The 18,942-nt window shown below is 45.2% G+C and overlaps 1 protein-coding gene across 1 annotated transcript in view; it reads right to left on the bottom strand.

Annotated features, from left to right (window-relative positions):
- Positions 1 to 1,206: 1,206 nt before the first annotated feature.
- Positions 1,207 to 18,942, bottom strand: part of Tacr1 (tachykinin receptor 1) — a 158,308-nt gene continuing 140,572 nt past the window's right edge. Inside the window, exons 3-5 of the mRNA XM_035448853.1 lie at positions 5,053 to 5,203; positions 3,177 to 3,373; positions 1,207 to 1,498 (exon numbers count right to left, since the gene is read on the bottom strand). Coding sequence (XP_035304744.1) covers positions 1,207 to 1,498; positions 3,177 to 3,373; positions 5,053 to 5,203 — 640 coding nt within the window. The remainder of the gene's footprint in view (positions 1,499 to 3,176; positions 3,374 to 5,052; positions 5,204 to 18,942) is intronic.

Genomic DNA, 18,942 nt, shown 5'->3' with positions numbered 1-18,942 from the left:
AGGAAGCTCACGCACTTCCTGATGCTGCTCTCAGAGGTGGACTGCAGCTTTCTGCAGCTTATGAAGAGATCCAAAGTTTCCTATGAAGTGCTCTGCTCTGTCCAAGGCCAGAACCTTCCTGGAGAAGGAGCTTTGGATCAGGGTTTCTGGATCAATGGGAGAATATTTACATATACCCATCTCTAGGAATTGCCACTCCTAGTATTTCTGAGACTATCATCTTATTTGATTTTAATTTTAACTAATTAACTTAACATGTGTGTATGTGTGTGTGTGTGTGTGTGTGTGTGAGAGAGAGAGAGAGAGAGAGAGAGAGAGAGAGAGATAGTGAGAGAGAGAGATAGTGGAGAAGTGAGAGAGACAGAGAGAGAGAGAGAGAGAGAGAGAGAGAGAGAGAGAGAGAGAGAACACAAAATGTATACACCATTAAACCAGGGAACACTGAGACTCGAAGGGATACTTAGAGCATTTGGTTCAGCCCTGTAGCTTTACAAAGAAGGAAAGAGGCCCAGACAGGTCAAGCCTAGCATGAGTCTCCTGGCTCTTTGTTAGAATACACATCAGCTGCCACCATAGACATATTCAATAAGAATTGGTTGCATTTGGTACACAACGCAGAAGAGCCTGAAATTGTCAGAAGTTGTCAATCCCATGATATTTAAATGAATTGAAATATTCAGATGTCACAAAATGGTGGATGTCTGTCTTCTATTCATGTGTGCTTAGCTGGGGGATACAGCTTTCATTAGGGTGTATGTGGCACCTTCTCTTATTCACACTGTCTTGTGGAAGGCTGGAGTGGTGTGGGCTAGTCTGCATATGGCTGAGAATGACTTTACAGAAGAAAGACAGAACCTCCAGAACCTCAAACAGGTCTGCTGGATTCTTTACTGAAGAGTGCTCCCCCCAATGAGCACCTGCATGCAGATGAAGTCATTTCAGGCATCATGGGATGAACTGTAGGAGATCAAGTGCGGCTTTCTCACTTTGTAGACATTCACTGATCTGCCTTAGGTCACAGTCATGGAGGATGGTTGACAAGGACAGGAAGTAATCCAGATTGAGTACAGCATGGAATGTTTTCCTTAAGCCATTGTGACCCTTTCCAAAAGCTCCAGTGTTAGGGTATTTCCAATGGATTCCATGCATAAATGAATCAGGACGAAGGATGGGTTGGTGGCCACACTCTTGAAATGTGCCCTCTGCCTAAGCCAGCATGTTAGAGTAGAAGCTAGAACTTTCTGTCATGGTCTTCGAGTTGCTTCGAGAAGAGCCATTGGAGGTGAGATCCAGGGATGAGGGTGTGGCCTTGGGGCCTTCCTCTGGCTCCTCTTCATGGGCTCCCACCACAGTGGAGATGGTGGTCTCCAGGCGGCTGACCTTGTACACACTGCCCTGGGTCTGGAGGTATCGGGTGGATTTCATTTCCAGCCCCTCATAATCACCAGCACTGATGAAGGGGCAGCATCGAAAGGCATGCTTGAAGCCCACACGGAACCTGCAGAGAAAGGATGGAGAGGTGAGTCATGGGACTGCCTGCTTTAAGAGGGCCTTTCTCCCCATGGTGTCAGCTCCTCAACACAGGACCTACACAGGTCTGATTTTTATGCCAATACATATTCAAATTAATTCACATCTGGAGATATTGGGGACAAGCTCCCCTCCAGGACAGTTGTCAAGGTGAAATCAGGTCTTTCTTTGGGGCATCCAAGAATTAGGCTGTTTCCTTGGGTGTGTGAACAGAAGACGTTTGGTTAAATGAACATCAGCAAAAACTACTCTACACTGTAGTTATTTGTGTGTGTCTACTGAGCTGTTTGCCAGGTCTTGTGGTTTGAATGACAAGTATAGTGTTGGGCATTTGAATATTCGGTCCCTAGTTGGTGGCACTGTTTGGGTAGTCTTAGAAGGTGTGGCCTTGCTGGATGAAGTATGTCACTGGTTTTGAGGTTTCAAAAGCCTCTGCCATTTCAGGTTCATTCTCTCTGCTTCTTGTTTGCAATTGGAGATGTGTGCTCTCAGCTGTTCCTGCCACCATGTCAACTACCTGCTGTCACAGTTCCCTACCATTATGGGCTCTTACTCCTCTGGAATCAGAGGCCTATACAAACCCTTTCTTCTATAAGTTGCTTTGGCCATGGTGTCTTATATCAGCTATAGAAAGGTTATTAACATACCAGGTTCACAGTAAAAGTGTGTATCTAGACTCAACCCTTGACTGCCAGTGATGTTTTAGCAGGGTGCCTCAGTTTCCATACTTGTTAAACATGGAGAATCATCTTTACTTAAAGATGTGCTGGGAGATTTAACCTAAAAATTGGAGACAGGTCATCAGGCTCTTAGAAGATGAAACTGTGAGGTGCATAGAGAACACACATACTTCTAATGCTTGTGTCTCAGTTACAAGGGGGCCCTTCCCAGCTGCAGAGAGAGAGAGAGAGAGGGAGAGAGAGAGAGAGAGAGAGAGAGAGAGAGAGAGAGAGAGAGAGAGAGAGAGAGAGAGAGAGACACTTACTGGCTGTCAGCTTAGGTTTAGTTTCAGTAAGAGACTCTGTCTCAAGGGAATAAGGTGGGGGATGACAGAGCAGGACACCTGCCATCTTCCTCTGGCTTCCAGTCGCACACACAGATGCCCACTCACACATACAAATTTTCACACACACAAGAAAAAAAACACATTACACATGAAATAAAAGTAATTTGTTTCCTTTGATCAAGAAAACCAACCCACTCTGTGCTCACACTGCTCACACTGTTGCAGAGCCCCAGTGAGCATTTCTTGGAGTGTGGTTAGCTTGCTGCAGACCCACCTGTAGGGAGAGACCCTGGATACCTGTAGCATTGACCACGCCTGTTTTGGCATGGTCACAGGTATTCAGAGAGGTAGGATAAAGAGAGAGGAGGCTCGGCTCTCTCTCTCTCTCTCTTTCTCTCTCTCTCTCTCTCTCTCTCTCTCTCTCTCTCTCTCTCTCTCTCTCGGTTCAGGTCAGATCTTAGAGGCATCTGAGACTGGGCTTCTTGGAGTGCCAATCTGGTTATCGGCTTCTCGTGTGAGTATCCCCTCTTAATAAATACCATTAAATAACCATATCCAGTGTTCGAGTCTGTTCCATATCACCCACCACTCCCTTTTGATGGTGGCTTGTAGTTTGGATGTGTGAGCATGGTGTCCTCACCTGTCATTGAGGCAGCAGTAGATGATGGGGTTGTACATGGTGGAACTCATGGCCAACCACATGATGGCCAGGTAGACCTGCTGGATGAACTTCTTGACGTAGAGATCTGGGTTGATGTAAGGCAGGAGGAAGAAGATATGGAAGGGCAGCCAGCAGATGGCAAAGGTACACACGACCACGATCATCATTTTCACCACCTGGGGAGAGGGCAAGGCAGGCAGGCCCATGAGCATGTCCTTCTGTGGGATGGCTTCTGTCCCCTCCCCATCACTGTGCAGCGTGGGTGGGAAGGGAGGTGTTTACAATGTTGTCTTCTAAGGCGGCTGGGAGACCTTTAACACTCGGGCTTAAGGATCCTGGTTACAGTTCTCTGCCTGTGACCCAGGACTACCATCATCGCTACCACGAGGGACTTGTTAGGAATCGCAGGTTATTGGACTTGTCTGTCCTAGCTATCTAGAATTATAACCTGAGAGTGGACCAGGAAACCTTCAGAGGACTCCGATGTGCTGTTATGTGACCTTGCTGGGCAATGTGTAGAGAAGCCAAGGGAGAGGCAGTGAGCAGAAGTGGATGGGGACTCAGGAGAAAAGCTCCAGGGAAGGCAGCAGAGCACTGGGCCAGGGGAGGGAGCTGCGGAAGGTGCTTGGTCTGGAGACATCGCACGCTGAGTTGGAGTTGCCAGTGGGATGTGATGTGTGACAATATTAGGACCCAGGCCTTTGGGAAGCAATTAGACACTGATAGCAAAGATTTATAGACAGGATTAAAGCCTTATGAAGAGGTCTGGGAGCTCTCTTGCCCTTCTACTGTGAGAGCACCCAGTGCAAAGGCAACTGTCATGAGCAGGAAGTACCTTCACCAGACAGGGACTCTGCATTGGTCCAGGTCTCCTGGACCCTAAAGCTGTGAAGACCAATTTCTCTTGTTTATAAATTTCCAGGTATAAGTGCTTTCTTTGTGTATGCATGTGTGTATGTGTATTACTTGTATGCATTTGTCTGAGTTGTATGTAGCTGTATGTGTATGTGTGTGTGTATATGAGTTGTGTGTGTATAAGGGTATGCATCGATACACATATGAGTGTGTGAACTTTTGCATATATGTATATTAGCACATGTGCTTGTGTATGTGTATATGAATATGTGCATATGTGTGTATGTATGTTAATGTGTTTATGAATGTCTGCACATGAAGGATTATGTGAATGTGCTTGAGTATATATATGGGTATATGTGTATTGTGTGTAAGTATGTGTGTGTATGAGTGTATTTGAGTACATGTATCTGTATATGTGTGTGAATTTTTGTGTTGGGTGTATTTATTGATGTATGCACATATGGGTATATGTGTATAAAGTTTGTGAGTGTATGTATATGTATGTGAGCATCTACACCTGTATGTGTACATAGGTTTGTGTGTATTTGTATATGAGTGTGTATGTACATTTATATGAGTATTTGTGTCTATGTGCTATGAGTCCTTATATATATATATGTGTGTACATGTGGGTATGTGTGTGTATTATATGTATATGTGTAAAGTAGGTTTTTTTATATGTACAAGCATGGGTATGACTGTTTATGTATATGAGTGTCTGTATGTGGATGTATACATGTATATGACTGCTGGCGTGTATGTGTATGAATGCATGTGTGTGGATGAGTATTTTGTATATGTGTGATTATGTGTACATATGAAAGTTTGCACATGTGTATGAATGTGTACATGTACTTGTGGGTATGAAGAAAGACCCTGCTTTCCTCTCCTGTTCCTGAGGTCCAGAGATGCCTTATGGTTTCTGCCTCTGGGGACTCCCTGCTCCCCCGCCACTGTCAGTGACAGGGTGGACTATGCCTGCTTGACCTTTGCTCACCTTGCGCTTGGCAGAGACTTGCTCGTGGTAACGGTTGGAGGAATCCCCAGGGATCTCGCTGGCCCACAGTGTGATCCCTACCACAGTGTATGCATAGCCAATCACCAGCAGGGGCAGGAAGTAGATCAGGATGGTCACACAGATGTGGTACCTGTGAGGCAGACAGAAGAGTCAGTTGTAGAAACAGCAGGCCATTAGTTTGTAGCTACCTTGCTCAGCCTTGGCCATCAGGCAGGGAGGAACGCCACCTACACAGAATGAATGGGTGATGATCCAGAGAGAACTACTCAATTTGATTTATATTCTTCTAGCAGACTTTCCCCATGTTTATAAATTTTCTTGTTTTTTGCAAGCAAATATCTGACATGGAGCAACTTATTGGAGGTAGTGTTTGTTTTGGTTTGCATTTTGAAGGGCTAACATCCATCATGGCAGGCAGACATGGCAGCAGGAGAGGCAGCTGGCCACACTTGCTGTCTCACGAAGCGGAGACACAAAGGAAGTGGGCCTGGACCGTAAAACTGGCTAGCTCTTAGATTCCCACTTTCCCCAGCAAGGCTACATTTCCTAAGTTCCATAGCCTTCATCTCTCCTTCACCAGCACTCCACTTGCTTCCACTCATTTCTGTGTAAATTTCAACAGCTCTGCCACATCTCCAGCCTTCTCGGAGTATGAAAATCAACAATTTGAAAATGCTTGAGGAGCCCCAAGTCAAGCAAGCTGAAAAATTGGTGAGGCAGAGTGGTAGCCCATTGATTGTGTGCAGGAGGGCTGATCCTGGCTTCTGGGTCTCTCAAGGTCCTCTGGGTAGTCACCTCCTCCTACAGCCACCACAGCGGTGGCTGTGTGTTGTGTGCCCAATTTGCTTTCAGTCCTTCCTTCAGGTTGCTGTGGTGACTGTGTTCACAACAAAGCATTGAAAGATGACACAGATGGACAGAACCAGAGAACACTTCAAGACTTCCCCATGGTCCCTTCCTGAAAGAACAGATCTGCCTCCTGTGGACTGATTAATAACTGCCCAAATGACCAAACACCTTGTTGGGCCTTGACAGGCCACTGCCTTGGGGTGCTCTCTGGGACTGTCTATTGAAGGGTGCATGGGAAGGGTCCATGTGGTCCTCACAGTTGGCCTCAGAATTCCCTGGTGAACCTGAGCAATTGCAGAGGGCTGGGCATAAAAAGTCAACATTTCTTTGTTTTACACATTTGTGTTTGTGGTGCATACACATGTGTGTGCCTATGTATGTGCAGGTGATTATGTAGTAAGGGTGTGTGTGCCCAGGCATCTGCAATTGATTATCTTGTTCTATGGTTCTCTACCTTAATTTTTTGACATAGGGGTTCTCACTCTACATGGAGCTCACTGATTGGCTAGACAGGACAAACAACAAGCTCCAGGGATTGTCCCGTGTCTGTGTCCTGTGTGTCTGCTTCCTGATTCTGTGATTTTTTTCCTTTTTTAAATTTAATTTAGAAACAATCTTATTTTACATACAAATCTCAATTCCCGCTCCATCCCATTCTTCCATGCCCCCCACTAACCCTCATCCCATCCCTTTTCTGCGCCATAGAAAGGGTGAGGCCTTCTATGGGGATCATTAAAGTCTGCCACATCATTTGGGGCAGGGCCTAGGTCCTCCCCCATGTGTCTAGGCTGAGAGAGTATCTCTCTATGGGAAATGGGCTCCTGAAGCCCATGTGTACACTAGGTATAAATGCTGTTCCATTACCATGGACGCCATAGACTGCCCAGGCCTCCTAATTGACACCCATGTGCAGGAGGCCTGGTTCTGTCCTATGCTGGTTTCCAAGCTGTCAGTCTGAGGTCCATGAGCTCCCCCTGTTCATGTCAGCGGTTTCTGTGGGTTTCCCCAGCATGGTCTTGACCCCTTTGCTCATCACTCCTCCCTCTCTACAACTGGATTCCAGGAATTCGGCTCAGTGCTTAGCTGTGGGTCTCTGTTTCTGTTTCCATTAGCTACTAGATGAAGGCTTTATGATGACGTATAAAGTAACCACCAATCTCATTATCTGGGAAGGACATTTTTTTCCAAGACAGGGTTTCCCTGTGGGTTTGGAGGCTGTCCTGGAACTAGCTCTTGTAGACCAGGCTGGTCTCAAACTCACAGAGATCCGCCTGCCTCTGCCTCCCAAGTGCTGGGATTAAAGGTGTGCACCACCACCGCCAAGCTTGGGGAAGGGCATTTAAGATAGCCTCTTCCTTATTGCTTAGATTCTTTGTTAGGCTATCCTAGTATATCTCTGGACATTTCCCTAGTGCCAGATTTCTCTTTAAACCTATAATGGCTCCCTCTATTAGGTATCTCTTTTTTTGCTCTCCTCTATTCTTCCCCCTACTCAGTCTTCCTGCTCTCTCATGTCCTCCTCTCCCCTCCTATTCTCCCCTTCTCTTTTTCCTAACTCCCTCTCCCCTCCCCGAATGCTCCCAATTAGCTCAGGAGATCTTATCCCTTTCTCCTTCTCCAGGGGACCATGTATGTCTCTCTTACGGTCCTCTTTGTTTCCTAGCTTCTCTGGATATATGGACTGTAGGCTGGTAATCCTTTGCTCTATGTCTAAAATCCATATATGAGTGAGTACATACCATGTTTGTCTTTTTGTGACTGGCTTACCTCACTCAGGATGGTTTCTTCTAGTTCTATCCATTTGCCTGTGAATTTAAAGATTCCATTGGTTTTTTTTTTCCTGCTGAGTAATACTCCATTGTGTAAATGTACCACATTTTCTCTATCCATTCTTCAGTTGAGGGGCATCTACATTGCTTCCAGTTTCTGGCTATTACAAATAATGCTACTATGAACATAGTTGAACAGATGTCCTTGTATGAATGTGCATCCTTTGGGTATATGTTTAAGAGTGAAATTAATGGATCTTGTGGTAGATTGATTCCCAATTTCCTGAGGAGTTGCCAAACTGATTTCCAAAGTGACTGTACAAGTTTACACTCTCATCCACAATGGAGGAGTGTTCCCCTTTCTCCACATCCTCTCCAGCACAAACTGTCATTGGTGTTTTTGATTTTAGCCATTCTGACAGGAGTAAGATGCTATCTCAGAGTTGTTTTGATTTGCATTTCCCTGATGACTAAGGATGTTGAGCACTTTCTTTTGTGTCTTTCAGCCATTTTGGATTCCTCTATTGAGAATTCTCCATTTAGTTCTGTACCCCACTTTTGAATTGGAATATTCGGTGTTTTGGTGACTAGCTTCTTGAGTTCCGATTCTGTGATTACAGGTGTGAACCACCTCATTATGGGCTCTTTGCATGGATCCTGGGAATCTAAATTCAGGTGCCCATAATTTCACAGAACTTTACCCGATGAGTTGTCTCCCCTGTGCCAAGTCCCTTGAATTTATAGCAAATTTCCAGGAGATGCTGCTTCCGTTCCTGGTTCAGAAATTGAAAAACATTGCCCTGGACGAGTGGTTCTCAGCCTCAGATGCAGAGAAGAGTCTCTGTGGGAGCTTTTAATGCCCAGTGACTGAAGGTGTTCGTTCATTCAATTAGCCGGAGTGTGGGAGTAGGAGAGCATAATCTAGAAAATTCCCCAGTTTATTGTAATAGATGGTGGGGATGGGGAACTTCTATTTTAGGTGTTGAATCTGCAAGACTGATGAGTCCCTGTTGGGACTCTATGGGTTTTTGTAATTGAATGACTTCATTAGAGTATGTGTTAAAATTCATTTTCCCCCTATAACTTATCCTTTGGTATTTGGGGTCTTGTTGATCAGAGGGCCTTGTGCTTACAGTGGTAGCTAATTCCTAGAGACAGAAGTCATAGATTTCCCCCCTCCCCCTCCTCCGCCCCCTTTTTGCTGACACAGAGTCTCACTATGTAGCTTGGCCTTTCAACTTGTGCTCTCTTTCTCCCTTGGGCTACCTCAGATGTGTGCACCTCTACACCAGGCCAATACTTCTTTTTCAAAAGAACACAAAAAGTAATATTGTTATTTCTTTGGAAATAACAAACAATATGAACCTAATTTTTCTGAAAATATATTACAGGGGAAAGAGAGATAGCCCAGTCAGTAAGATGCTTGCCTCCCAACCATGAGGACCTGAGTTCAAATATGCAGATCTCATGAAAAAAGTCCAGGTGTGGCAGTGCCCATCTGTAATCCAAACACTGTGGAGATGGAGACAGGCAGACCCTTGGAACACTTTACACAGACTGGCTAGAATGTTGAGCTCCAGTGTCAGTAAGAGATCAGGTCTCAAAAACTAAGGTGTAGAGTGACCGAGAAAGACACCCGATGTTGACCTCTGGTTTCTACATGAGTGTTCAAGTGTGTGTGTGTGTGTGTGTGTGTGTGTGTGTGTGTGTGTGTATGTGTGTACATATGCACATGACATGTGCACAAACACACACACATAAACTCACAGTATTACAGTCAGGTCAAACATTGCTTTTTCTATCACCTAATAAGGGATAATTAAGGATAATAGTCCATTAGCAGTTTTATTTCTAGGTATACACTTAAAGAAACAGAAAATCTGAACACAGATACTTATGCATGATTGTTCATAAGAGCTAAACTCTGGGAACAGCACAAATATAAGTCAACAGATGAGTGGATAAACAAATTGTGGTATTTCTGTACAATAAAGTGTTATTCAGCCTGAAAGAAGAGTGGTGTCCTGGTATATGGATCAACTCTGCAATCACTTCACTGAACGAATAAGTGAGGAGATAGAAGTAGAAGGGTGAATTCTGAAGAATTTCACTTCATACAACACTATGCCATAGAGACAGGGAGCAGATGAAAGGTTTTCAGGGGGACAGAGTAGGAATTTATGAATTCCTACACTCAGTGTGCACAGAGTTTCTGTTTGGGACAATGAAAATGATCTAGAAATGGATGGGTGAGGGTGTTCTAATGCCACTGAACTCTACTCTTTAAAATTAAAAAATAATGTTTATTTTAAATTATGTGTTTGCCTGTGTGCCTGTATGTTTGTGCATGTGAGTGTAGTGCCCACAGAGGCCAGAAGAGGGTGCTGGATTCCTTGGCCAGTGTGAGTACAGGGATTTGAACTCAGGTCCTCTGCAAGACTAGTATGTGTTCTTAACTACTGAGCCATCTCTCCAGCCTCGAACTGTACACTCTAAGATGGTTAAGATGGTAGGTCTTAAAATGTGTACCTTTCAAAATAAAATAACTCTATGAAGTATCTTAGCCTGGCCTTACAGAGATCCCAGGTCTCCAGATTTACAAATCTATAGCCTTCTGCTTTGTTCCTCTGTGTACTCAGCAGACCCTCCTTGAAAAGTTAATCCCTAGATGAGGTCAAAGTTTAAACACAACCCTCAGTCTTGCTCAGATGGACTCCTATTGCATAGAAACTATAAAAAAATTCTGTCTAAATAGTATCTGGTTCTCAAACTTCTGAATGAGTTTAATTAAAATGAATGAAATACCATCATTATAAAACATAAAAATGAATGCATTTCATTGTGACATGTGTTTGAAGACATTTTTACCATATTCTGTGGTTACGTGGAGTTAGCCAATGTGTGTATATTTGTGTGTGTGTGTGTGTGTGTGTGTGTGTGTGTGTGTGTGTTTCCAAGATCATTCTTTTAGAAAGCTGGTCAATAAACCAGTGTACTCCTAATTTGTATGGCTCCATGCTTGTTTTGGCTTCCCATCTTCATGTTTCCTAAGTTCCTTTCAAGCAATGGCTTACGTGCTCTCAGAAGTAGTACCTGCCTTGGGAAAAGAGATCTGGGGTTGGTGGTGCTCTAAGAGTGAGACTGAGAAAGTTTCTGGAATAATCCTCAACATTTGAAATCAGTGTTGATACGCTGATTAAATAGCATCTTGGTGTCTTCATAATGCATCTGATGGGGGAACTCTAGGTGCCCTGGATCAGAGAATGAAGGAGGCCAAGTAAGCATGGATATGTGTTCCCCATCATCACTCTAAGGAGATGGCTCTGCTATGTGGGCTGATGTATTGACTTTCTGTGCTCAGAAGGCAGTAGGTGGAAATTTTCAGCTGCTAAAGAATGACTGTTGGTCACATACGTGGTCCTAATTCCATCCCATGTGATCCTTATTCCATCCCATGTGATCCTAACTCCATTCCGCCCCTTAGCTGCCTTTCACTATCCATCCCATTGCAGGTTTCATCTGGCACTCCCTTGACCACCCATCACTCTCTGCTCACTCCCTTGACCACCCATCACTCTCTGCTCACTCCCTTGACCACCCATCACTCTCTGCTCACTCCCTTGACCACCCATCACTCTCTGCTCATTCCCTTGACCACCAATTACTCTCTGCTCACTCCCTTGACCACCAATTACTCTCTGCTCACTTCCTTGACCACCCATCACTGCTGCTCACTACCTCCAAAGCTGAGCTACACCAGCTACTGTTGGGAACTTGTCAGAACTGCAGCCTCACAGGTATCACCCCAGAATGTGCACTTTAGATTCATGCGCCGGTTCAGGTTGGAAGCGCATGGTCCTCTTGGTGCACATTTGGGATTCAGCTGCAGTGTAAACACTGCTTAGTATGAGTCCTTTGCAAATATGGATACAATGTAAAATATATTAGTAGACAAACATTTAGCAACAACCTTAGATACATAGTGATTTTGTTACTAAGTGTATGGAGACTGAGACAAACGCAGAATCCTCCACCCCATTGGGCAGGGGAATTTCCTGGAAGAGGAGCTGCTGGTTAAATAGACAGAAGTGGGAGGCAGACAGGCCCAGAACAGCAAGGGGACCTTGGGTATGGAAAACAGTGAGTGTGAAGGCACTTAGGGAGGGTCAAGGCAGGAAGGGGGTACTTCACCAAACTGAACGAAACTTGGGTACTATATGTACAGGGCGTCTTTGGGGATCTTAACTACATAGGAAGACAGAGGCCACATCACGACGGGCATGTTATGACAGGTTAGAGAATTCCCAATTAATTCTGAAGCTGATGGGCAACCATGAAACTGCTTCTTACGGGGGATTAACTGGATCAGGACATGGTGGAATTTCGTGGAGTTGGACACGGTTAGAAGAACCAGTCTTTTGGATGCTCTGCAGTGAGTTCTCAACCTTCCTAATGCCACGATCCTTTCCTATAGTTTCTCATGTTGTGGTGACCCCCCCAGCCATAAAATTATTTTGTTGCTACTTTGTAACTGTAATTTTGCTACTGTCATGAATCATAACGTAAATATCTGATATGCTATCCAAAGGGGTCATGACCCATAGGTTGAGAACCAATGATGCACAGGGTAAATGGATAATAGGAGGGAAGGGATTTTGTAGGTGTCAGGGCTGAAAGAAAGGTCTGGAGAATTGGCTTCTGAAAATTTAACTGACCTGGCTTTCTATCCTGGAGCAGTGGAGAGTGAGGGTTTACATATATATCCACCCTAGCAAGCCCCAGGCAGGACTGTTAACTGCCCACAAAGAGCTAATGTGCATATCCACAGACGTGTATTCCTAGCTTGGTACTCTGGGAGGAGGAGCAGGCTTATGGGGGGACTGACGTTAAGGGGAGTCAGGCAGACATCTGGATCTAGAGCAGGAGGAGGGCTGCTATTAGATTAGGGGTCCATGAGATGATGACACGATACAGATGACTATGAGAAGGGAAGAGGTCACATCTAGGGGTGCAAGTCCAGAGTATGAGGCTCTGGGGATCAAGTTTACCTTTGGGAAGAGGGAGGATGAGGTTGTGAACTTCCTGTCTGGCTTTGGGAAACCGATTTAGGTTAAGTCAGTGATTGGACCAGGTGGGATGAGTCATGGGAAGCGAGGAAGTGGAGATGGTGGCTGGAGACTCCTTTCTCAGTAGTCTTAGCCATGAAGGGCAGGGGAGAGGGCAGTAGCTAAGTGGGGCTCCCGAGAGGATAGCATGCATTTGGTGGAAGAGGTATGAGAGACAAAGAACCTCCGTCTCTTGTTGCACCACCTGGTCTGCCTTCAGAGCTGAAAATGCTGTAAAGAGAAACACTGAAGCACAGACTCCAGCACAGAGAGAGCCAAACTCCTCCATCCACACCCTCCTCCCTCTTTCTGCTTAGGGGCAGTGTGGGGGTGGTACGTGGAGGGGAGTCTGGGGGTGCCTGTTTGTGCTATGCACCCTCACGCCTGGGTAGGCAGGTGGTTAACACTTCTGCCCAGTGTTTGACTGGGTGGATATGTAAAAGAAACCCTACAGGAAAAACGTTTACAAACTTCATGTTTCTGAGATGACAAACGAGAAGGTTTCTGGCTTGGCTGAGGAGCTCACTGTGGTTCAGGATATGGTGAAGGAAGACAGAAGCCTAAGTTGAGGTGAGGTAAAAAAAGGCTGTGGAGTTGGTCTGACAGGGACAAAAGCATCGGGAATGGAAGCAGTGGTGGGAGGGGTATAGAAGCAAAAAACCCAAGTGCAGTAGTTGGAATAAGGACTCGAGTAAGAAGACAGCTAGCAAGACATTTCCCGTGGTCATGACTCTGCGCATTGTAAGGAACGGCGGTATCTGGAGAAAATCCGCCCCACCTTATGCTGTCATACCCTGATTTTATTGTTCAAATCTCTGATAAAGTATGCACCACCCAACAGCTCCATGTAGTGTGGGAGTGAAGGCATGGAACAGTTTCCAGGCAAGAGGTGGTGTAGGCTGATTTGGGAATCTGTAGTAGACAACTACCACTAGGTGGTGCCACTCAGCAGTGCCACGCAGCAGTCGGTACTGGACCCATCAGTGGTTCCTTTAGGTTGCTGGCAATTCAGTAGCTGGGCCATAAAGTAATAGAGATTTTATGTGTTTGGATCCATGGTACATCATACATAGCCCACCCACCTTCTCCCTTGTCCCACAGGCACGAAACAGTTTTCCAACCTATGCCTTGTACAGCGTGGACTTTGCAGATCCTGGGCTATCCCAGCCCTGTAGAGAACAAGGCTGTGTTTTATCAGAGACATGTTTGCTCATCAGTGGATTTGAATGTCAGAGGTTCTGTACCTCACCCACCCTCAGGTGCTTTGAAAGGGAGTGACCTCTGCTGGGAATGCTCTAGAGTCTGAGGTTGGGTTGGCTGAGCGACTGCAGTGTGTTCTTACTGGGTGAGCATCCAGGGGACAGATCTGGCATGGGCTTTTGCCTTAGTGACCACAGTCTAACATGGGCACTGTACTGCAGAGGGCTGGGATCTAGGAAGAAAAACTTGTTTTTGCACCCTGTCAGGCACTGAAAGTGAGGTCTCTGTCTGTCTGTCTGTCTGTCCCGCCGCCCCCCCCCCCCGTATGCTAGTGCACATACATTTTCATGTAGAAGCCAGATGTCAGTCTTGAATCCTTCAGGAATGATCTATCTTGTTATGCTATTTTTAAAAGATTTATTTATTTTTACTTCATATGTATGGGTATTTGTCTGCATGTATGTATGTGCACCTCTGTGTGTCTGGTGCCTGTAGAGGTCAAAGAAAGGCACTGGATCTTCTGGAGACAGAATTACAGATGGCTGTGTGTCCCCATGTGGCTGCTGGGAACTGAACTCTGATCCTTTATAAAGCAGCCAGTGCTCTTAGCAGCCAAGCCATCCCTTTATCCCCACTTTATTTTTAATAAAAACTGCATTTATTTATTGACTTTGAGTATGCATACAGCTCAGAGGACAACTTTCTGGAGTTGAATCTCTCCCTCTCTCATGTGGGTTCCAGGGTTTGAACCCAGGTTGTCAAGCTTGGTGGCAAGTGCCCCTATCACCCAGCTATCTCACTAGCCTGATCCATCCTGTTTTGGAGACAGGATCTCTCGCATGGACCCTGGACTTGCTGATTAGGCTATACTGGCTGACCAGGGCTGTCTCTTCCTCCCCAGCACGGATTACCCACCACACCTGACTTTTTTTTTCATTAGGTCTGGGGATCAAACTCCATTTCTTATGCTTGTATGCAGCGGAGCAGTAACATAAATAGATTCTATGAGCTTGCATTCATTGAACACCACATACTGACTGGATAGATCATCTTCTCAGTTGAAACATGGCCATTTGGAGTAGGACCTTGCCTAGAAACCACTTCAATCAATGCCAATGGATAGCAATTAATATTTCCTCTTAAATGAGTTTAGTCAGAAATGTGGGTGCTAGCTACTATTTAACAGTCCTGGTATTCCAAGGGGCAAGAAAAAAAAAGACACTTAAAACAACTGAAATAGTCCTGCTTATAATAACCTATGACTAATAACAATCTGTGTCCCCAAGTCTAGACCAAGTGCCCGGAATCCTGGCTCTTATGCAAGTCTTATTGTTGTGCTCGAGGAAAATTTTCTCTCTGCAAGAGAAACTGGAGGACAACATAGGCTATCACATGGCCATGGATCTTTCTCCTGAAGATCTTTGGTTTGCTGTGATAGAATGGAAGTGACTGTCAGGGTGTGGGGATGCAGAAATCTCATATCTTTAGTGCCAGACATGGGAGCACACCGGCCATTCCAGCACCCGGGCAGTGGAGGCAGGAGGATGAGGGGCTTGGTGCCGTCCTCTGCTACATTGCAATTTCAAGGCAAGCCTGGGCTACAGAAGATCCTGTCTCAAAAAAAATCATTTCAAACCAAACCAAAACCAAGCGAAAATTCAACAGTATCTGTGTGCAGTGGTTTCATTTCAGTGGGGTGGGAAGTGGCTTATCCCCAGGGCTTCGGGGAGAGACAGCCACTGCTCACCCTGATTTATATTGAAAAATTAAGGGGAAGGGAAGGTAATTGCTTTGTTCAAGCAATTCAGGACTGGAATGGGAATAGAAAACTGAAGTGTCATTTTCTCATCCCATTTTCCTTCTGCTAAGATGCATTGAGAGGAACCATGCCACTCATGTCTGAGAAACCACAGTTTCCAAGAACGAGTGAGGATGTTAAGTGCAAATATTGTCTGCTACACTCAATAATAATGGCAGATAATTTATATAAAAATAGCGCAGTCAAAAAAATTCAAAATAGAATTTCACCAAGATGGGTGACTTGGAAAGTGGCCAAGTAGGTTCCAGTTTATGTGTGAGTTCCTTCCTTCTCGTATTTCTGTAGCTCTGGCCTGTCTTGAATCCTGAACCCAGGAGGGTTGTCGGTTGTCTGAAATATGTGGGAAAGATAAACACCCTGCTTTCTATTCCCCAGCCACAGTTTCTCAGCATAAATAGACCATTATGCCATGAACCACATAGGCTGCTTGTCTATAGTTTCCATGAAGGAATTGAGCAATGCAGCTGATACGCTTCGTAGAATTCACCCAGGGGATGGCATTAATCACTTTGAAGTCTGCTGGGAGCTGAAGGTGAGAAGGCAAACATTCTTAATATGTACTGTTGACAGAATTTTTGCCCCCTACCTTCTCAAGTTGTCCAAAGAAAACCTATTCATTTTTCTGGACCACTTTTTGTACTCGCTTCATTGTCTTACAAAAAAAAAAAAAAAAGCAGCCTTAATTGCTAAAAGAAGAGCTCAGTTGATCTTCACTGCAGAGATGGGAAGTCTGCATGGGTCACTTGGAGAGGTGGGGAGTTCAAAGAGAGAATATGGATGGAAAGCCTCAGGGGGCTGGAGAGCAATTGCTCTTAGCAATTGCCCTGGTCCAAGGGATCTGAAACCCAACCATCTCCCCAGAGTTGGGGTCATATAGGTCCACCACCCTGATATATATATATATATATATATATATATATATATATATATATATATATTCTGTGGTATCCAACTCAGGCCCCCATGTTTGCAAGACAAGCACTTTACCAACTGAACTGTCTGTCTCCTCAGGCCTGAAATCCTGATTGTGTCAAATCCCACAACTTTCTCTTAACTCCTTGTGGCTCACTCATCCACGTGGATGGTATTCATGGTCTTCTGAATTGTTTGTGTGAAGCAGACCTGAGATGAGCTTCCATGGGTGTGGGGGGGTGGGGGTGGGCAGTGAGTGGGTGTGTAGACAGAGAAGTTACTCTTCAACTTGTTATCTATTCTAGGAAATCAGGAGTGGGAAGTAAACAAATAAACGTCCAACCTTCTCTGCTCTTCATTGGCCCCACAGAAGACCCTTGATATGGAGTTTATATGTCCCCTCAAATTCATATGCTGAAATCTATTTATTTTAGACAGGGTTTTTCTGTGTAACAATCCTGGAACTCACTCTGTAGTTCAGGCTGGCCTCAAACTCAAAAAATCCACTTGCCCCTGCCTCTTGAGTGCTGGGATTAAAGGCATGTAACACCACTGCCCGGCATATGCTGTAATCTTAATGTCTTTATCCTGCTCTGACAAGGCTCTGTCCACGAGAAACAAACAGTTTAGGTCTTGATGGCTTCTGGTTTAAGGCAGACATCCAAGTCCCTCCTCAGAGACAGATTCACTAGTGACTCTTACTGTAGTTCAAAAGAGAACGGGTGTCTGTGGCACACAGAGGTGCCCCCAGGGGAAGCAGGTGGCTGGCCACTGGAACATCTCCCCAAAGAGTATTTGCCTAGAGATCTTCTCCCCAGCCGAGAGACTGGTTCCAGCGTTTGATCCCAGAAGCCTTGTCTGTCATCGTGTGCAGTCCCTGGGGCACAGCCACCTCAGCTATGCTTTCAAGGACATGATTTGGGGCCAGTGAACGGGTCAGTAGGTAAAACTGCATGCTGAGCAAAGCTGATGACCTGATTTCATTCCTGGAAGGCATGATGGGAGGAAAAACTGACTGCTCAAATTTATCATTTGATTCTAACCCCTGCAATAAACACTAAGACATCTGTCATGCCCCCCAATAAGTCCAAAACAGGCCTTAGAGCCATATGCACATGCAATGACTGAGACTAAACATGCACCCTAAATTTTTACTAGTAATCACTCGGTGGGGGTGGGGCAGAGCAGGGAGATGGCTCAGTTTGTAAAGAGGACCTGAGCTTGATTCTCAGAACTTACGTTAAAAACAACAACAACAACAACAACAACAACAAAAAACACACACACTTGGTGTGCACTTGCAATCCCAGTGCTGAGGAGACAGACGCAGATGGGACACTGGGGTTTACGGGCTAGCTAACCTAGCCTGCTTCTTAAGAGACCCGAAGGTCTACTGTTTCAAAGGTGTAGTGCCTAAGAAATGATACCTAAGGATGTATTCTGGCTTACACACACACACACACACACACACACACACACACACACACACACACACACACACACACACAAACCTTTATACAAGTCATCTTTTGTTTTTATTTTTCCAACTTATTATATAACCACATGAAGGGGTAGTATTAACAGTTTCCATGGTGGGTGCATTTGCACCCGGATGTTCCCGCAGAGTGCCCGAGGAGCACAAAGCTTATTTTGCAGGATGAGAAGCCACCCACACAAATGTTGACTGGTGCTGTCCTAACTTGCTGCAAAGGAACAAATTGACACTGTGCATTCCTGTCATTTTCATTCCCTGAAACCCCAGCCTTCAGCAAGAACCCCATTAAATCTGATTTTTAGACATGGGTTCTCAGCTGGAGTGGCTGGGTGGGCACAGGACTGTGGGGGAGGCAGAGCTCAGGCTCCATGTTCATGCAGTGTGACTCTGCAGCATGCGGCTGATTCTCCAGGCAGACTGGACCCGAAGTCCGGTTCACTTCTGAGATGTGTTGAAATGTCACATCTCCAGCCTGGGGAAATAGGGATTTGTTTTTGAAAAACAGCCACCGAGGAATGCCCTGACATAAACCACAATGTGATGTAGATTTTTCTTTTGAAGTAAGAATAAGAACAATTTATTTCGTTTATTTTGGCCACTAGGAGGTGATGTTTGAGCACAGGTTTTTTTTTTTTTTTTCTTTCTTTTTTTTCCTGAGAAGGTAGGTTCAGGCTGTGGGCTACAGACTGCTGTAATGGCTAGTATTGGTTGTCAACATGA

The sequence above is a fragment of the Cricetulus griseus genome, chromosome 8 (assembly GCF_003668045.3).
Source record: "Cricetulus griseus strain 17A/GY chromosome 8, alternate assembly CriGri-PICRH-1.0, whole genome shotgun sequence".
Taxonomy (NCBI): domain Eukaryota; kingdom Metazoa; phylum Chordata; class Mammalia; order Rodentia; family Cricetidae; genus Cricetulus; species Cricetulus griseus.
This window is presented reverse-complemented; position numbering and strand designations above follow the sequence as displayed.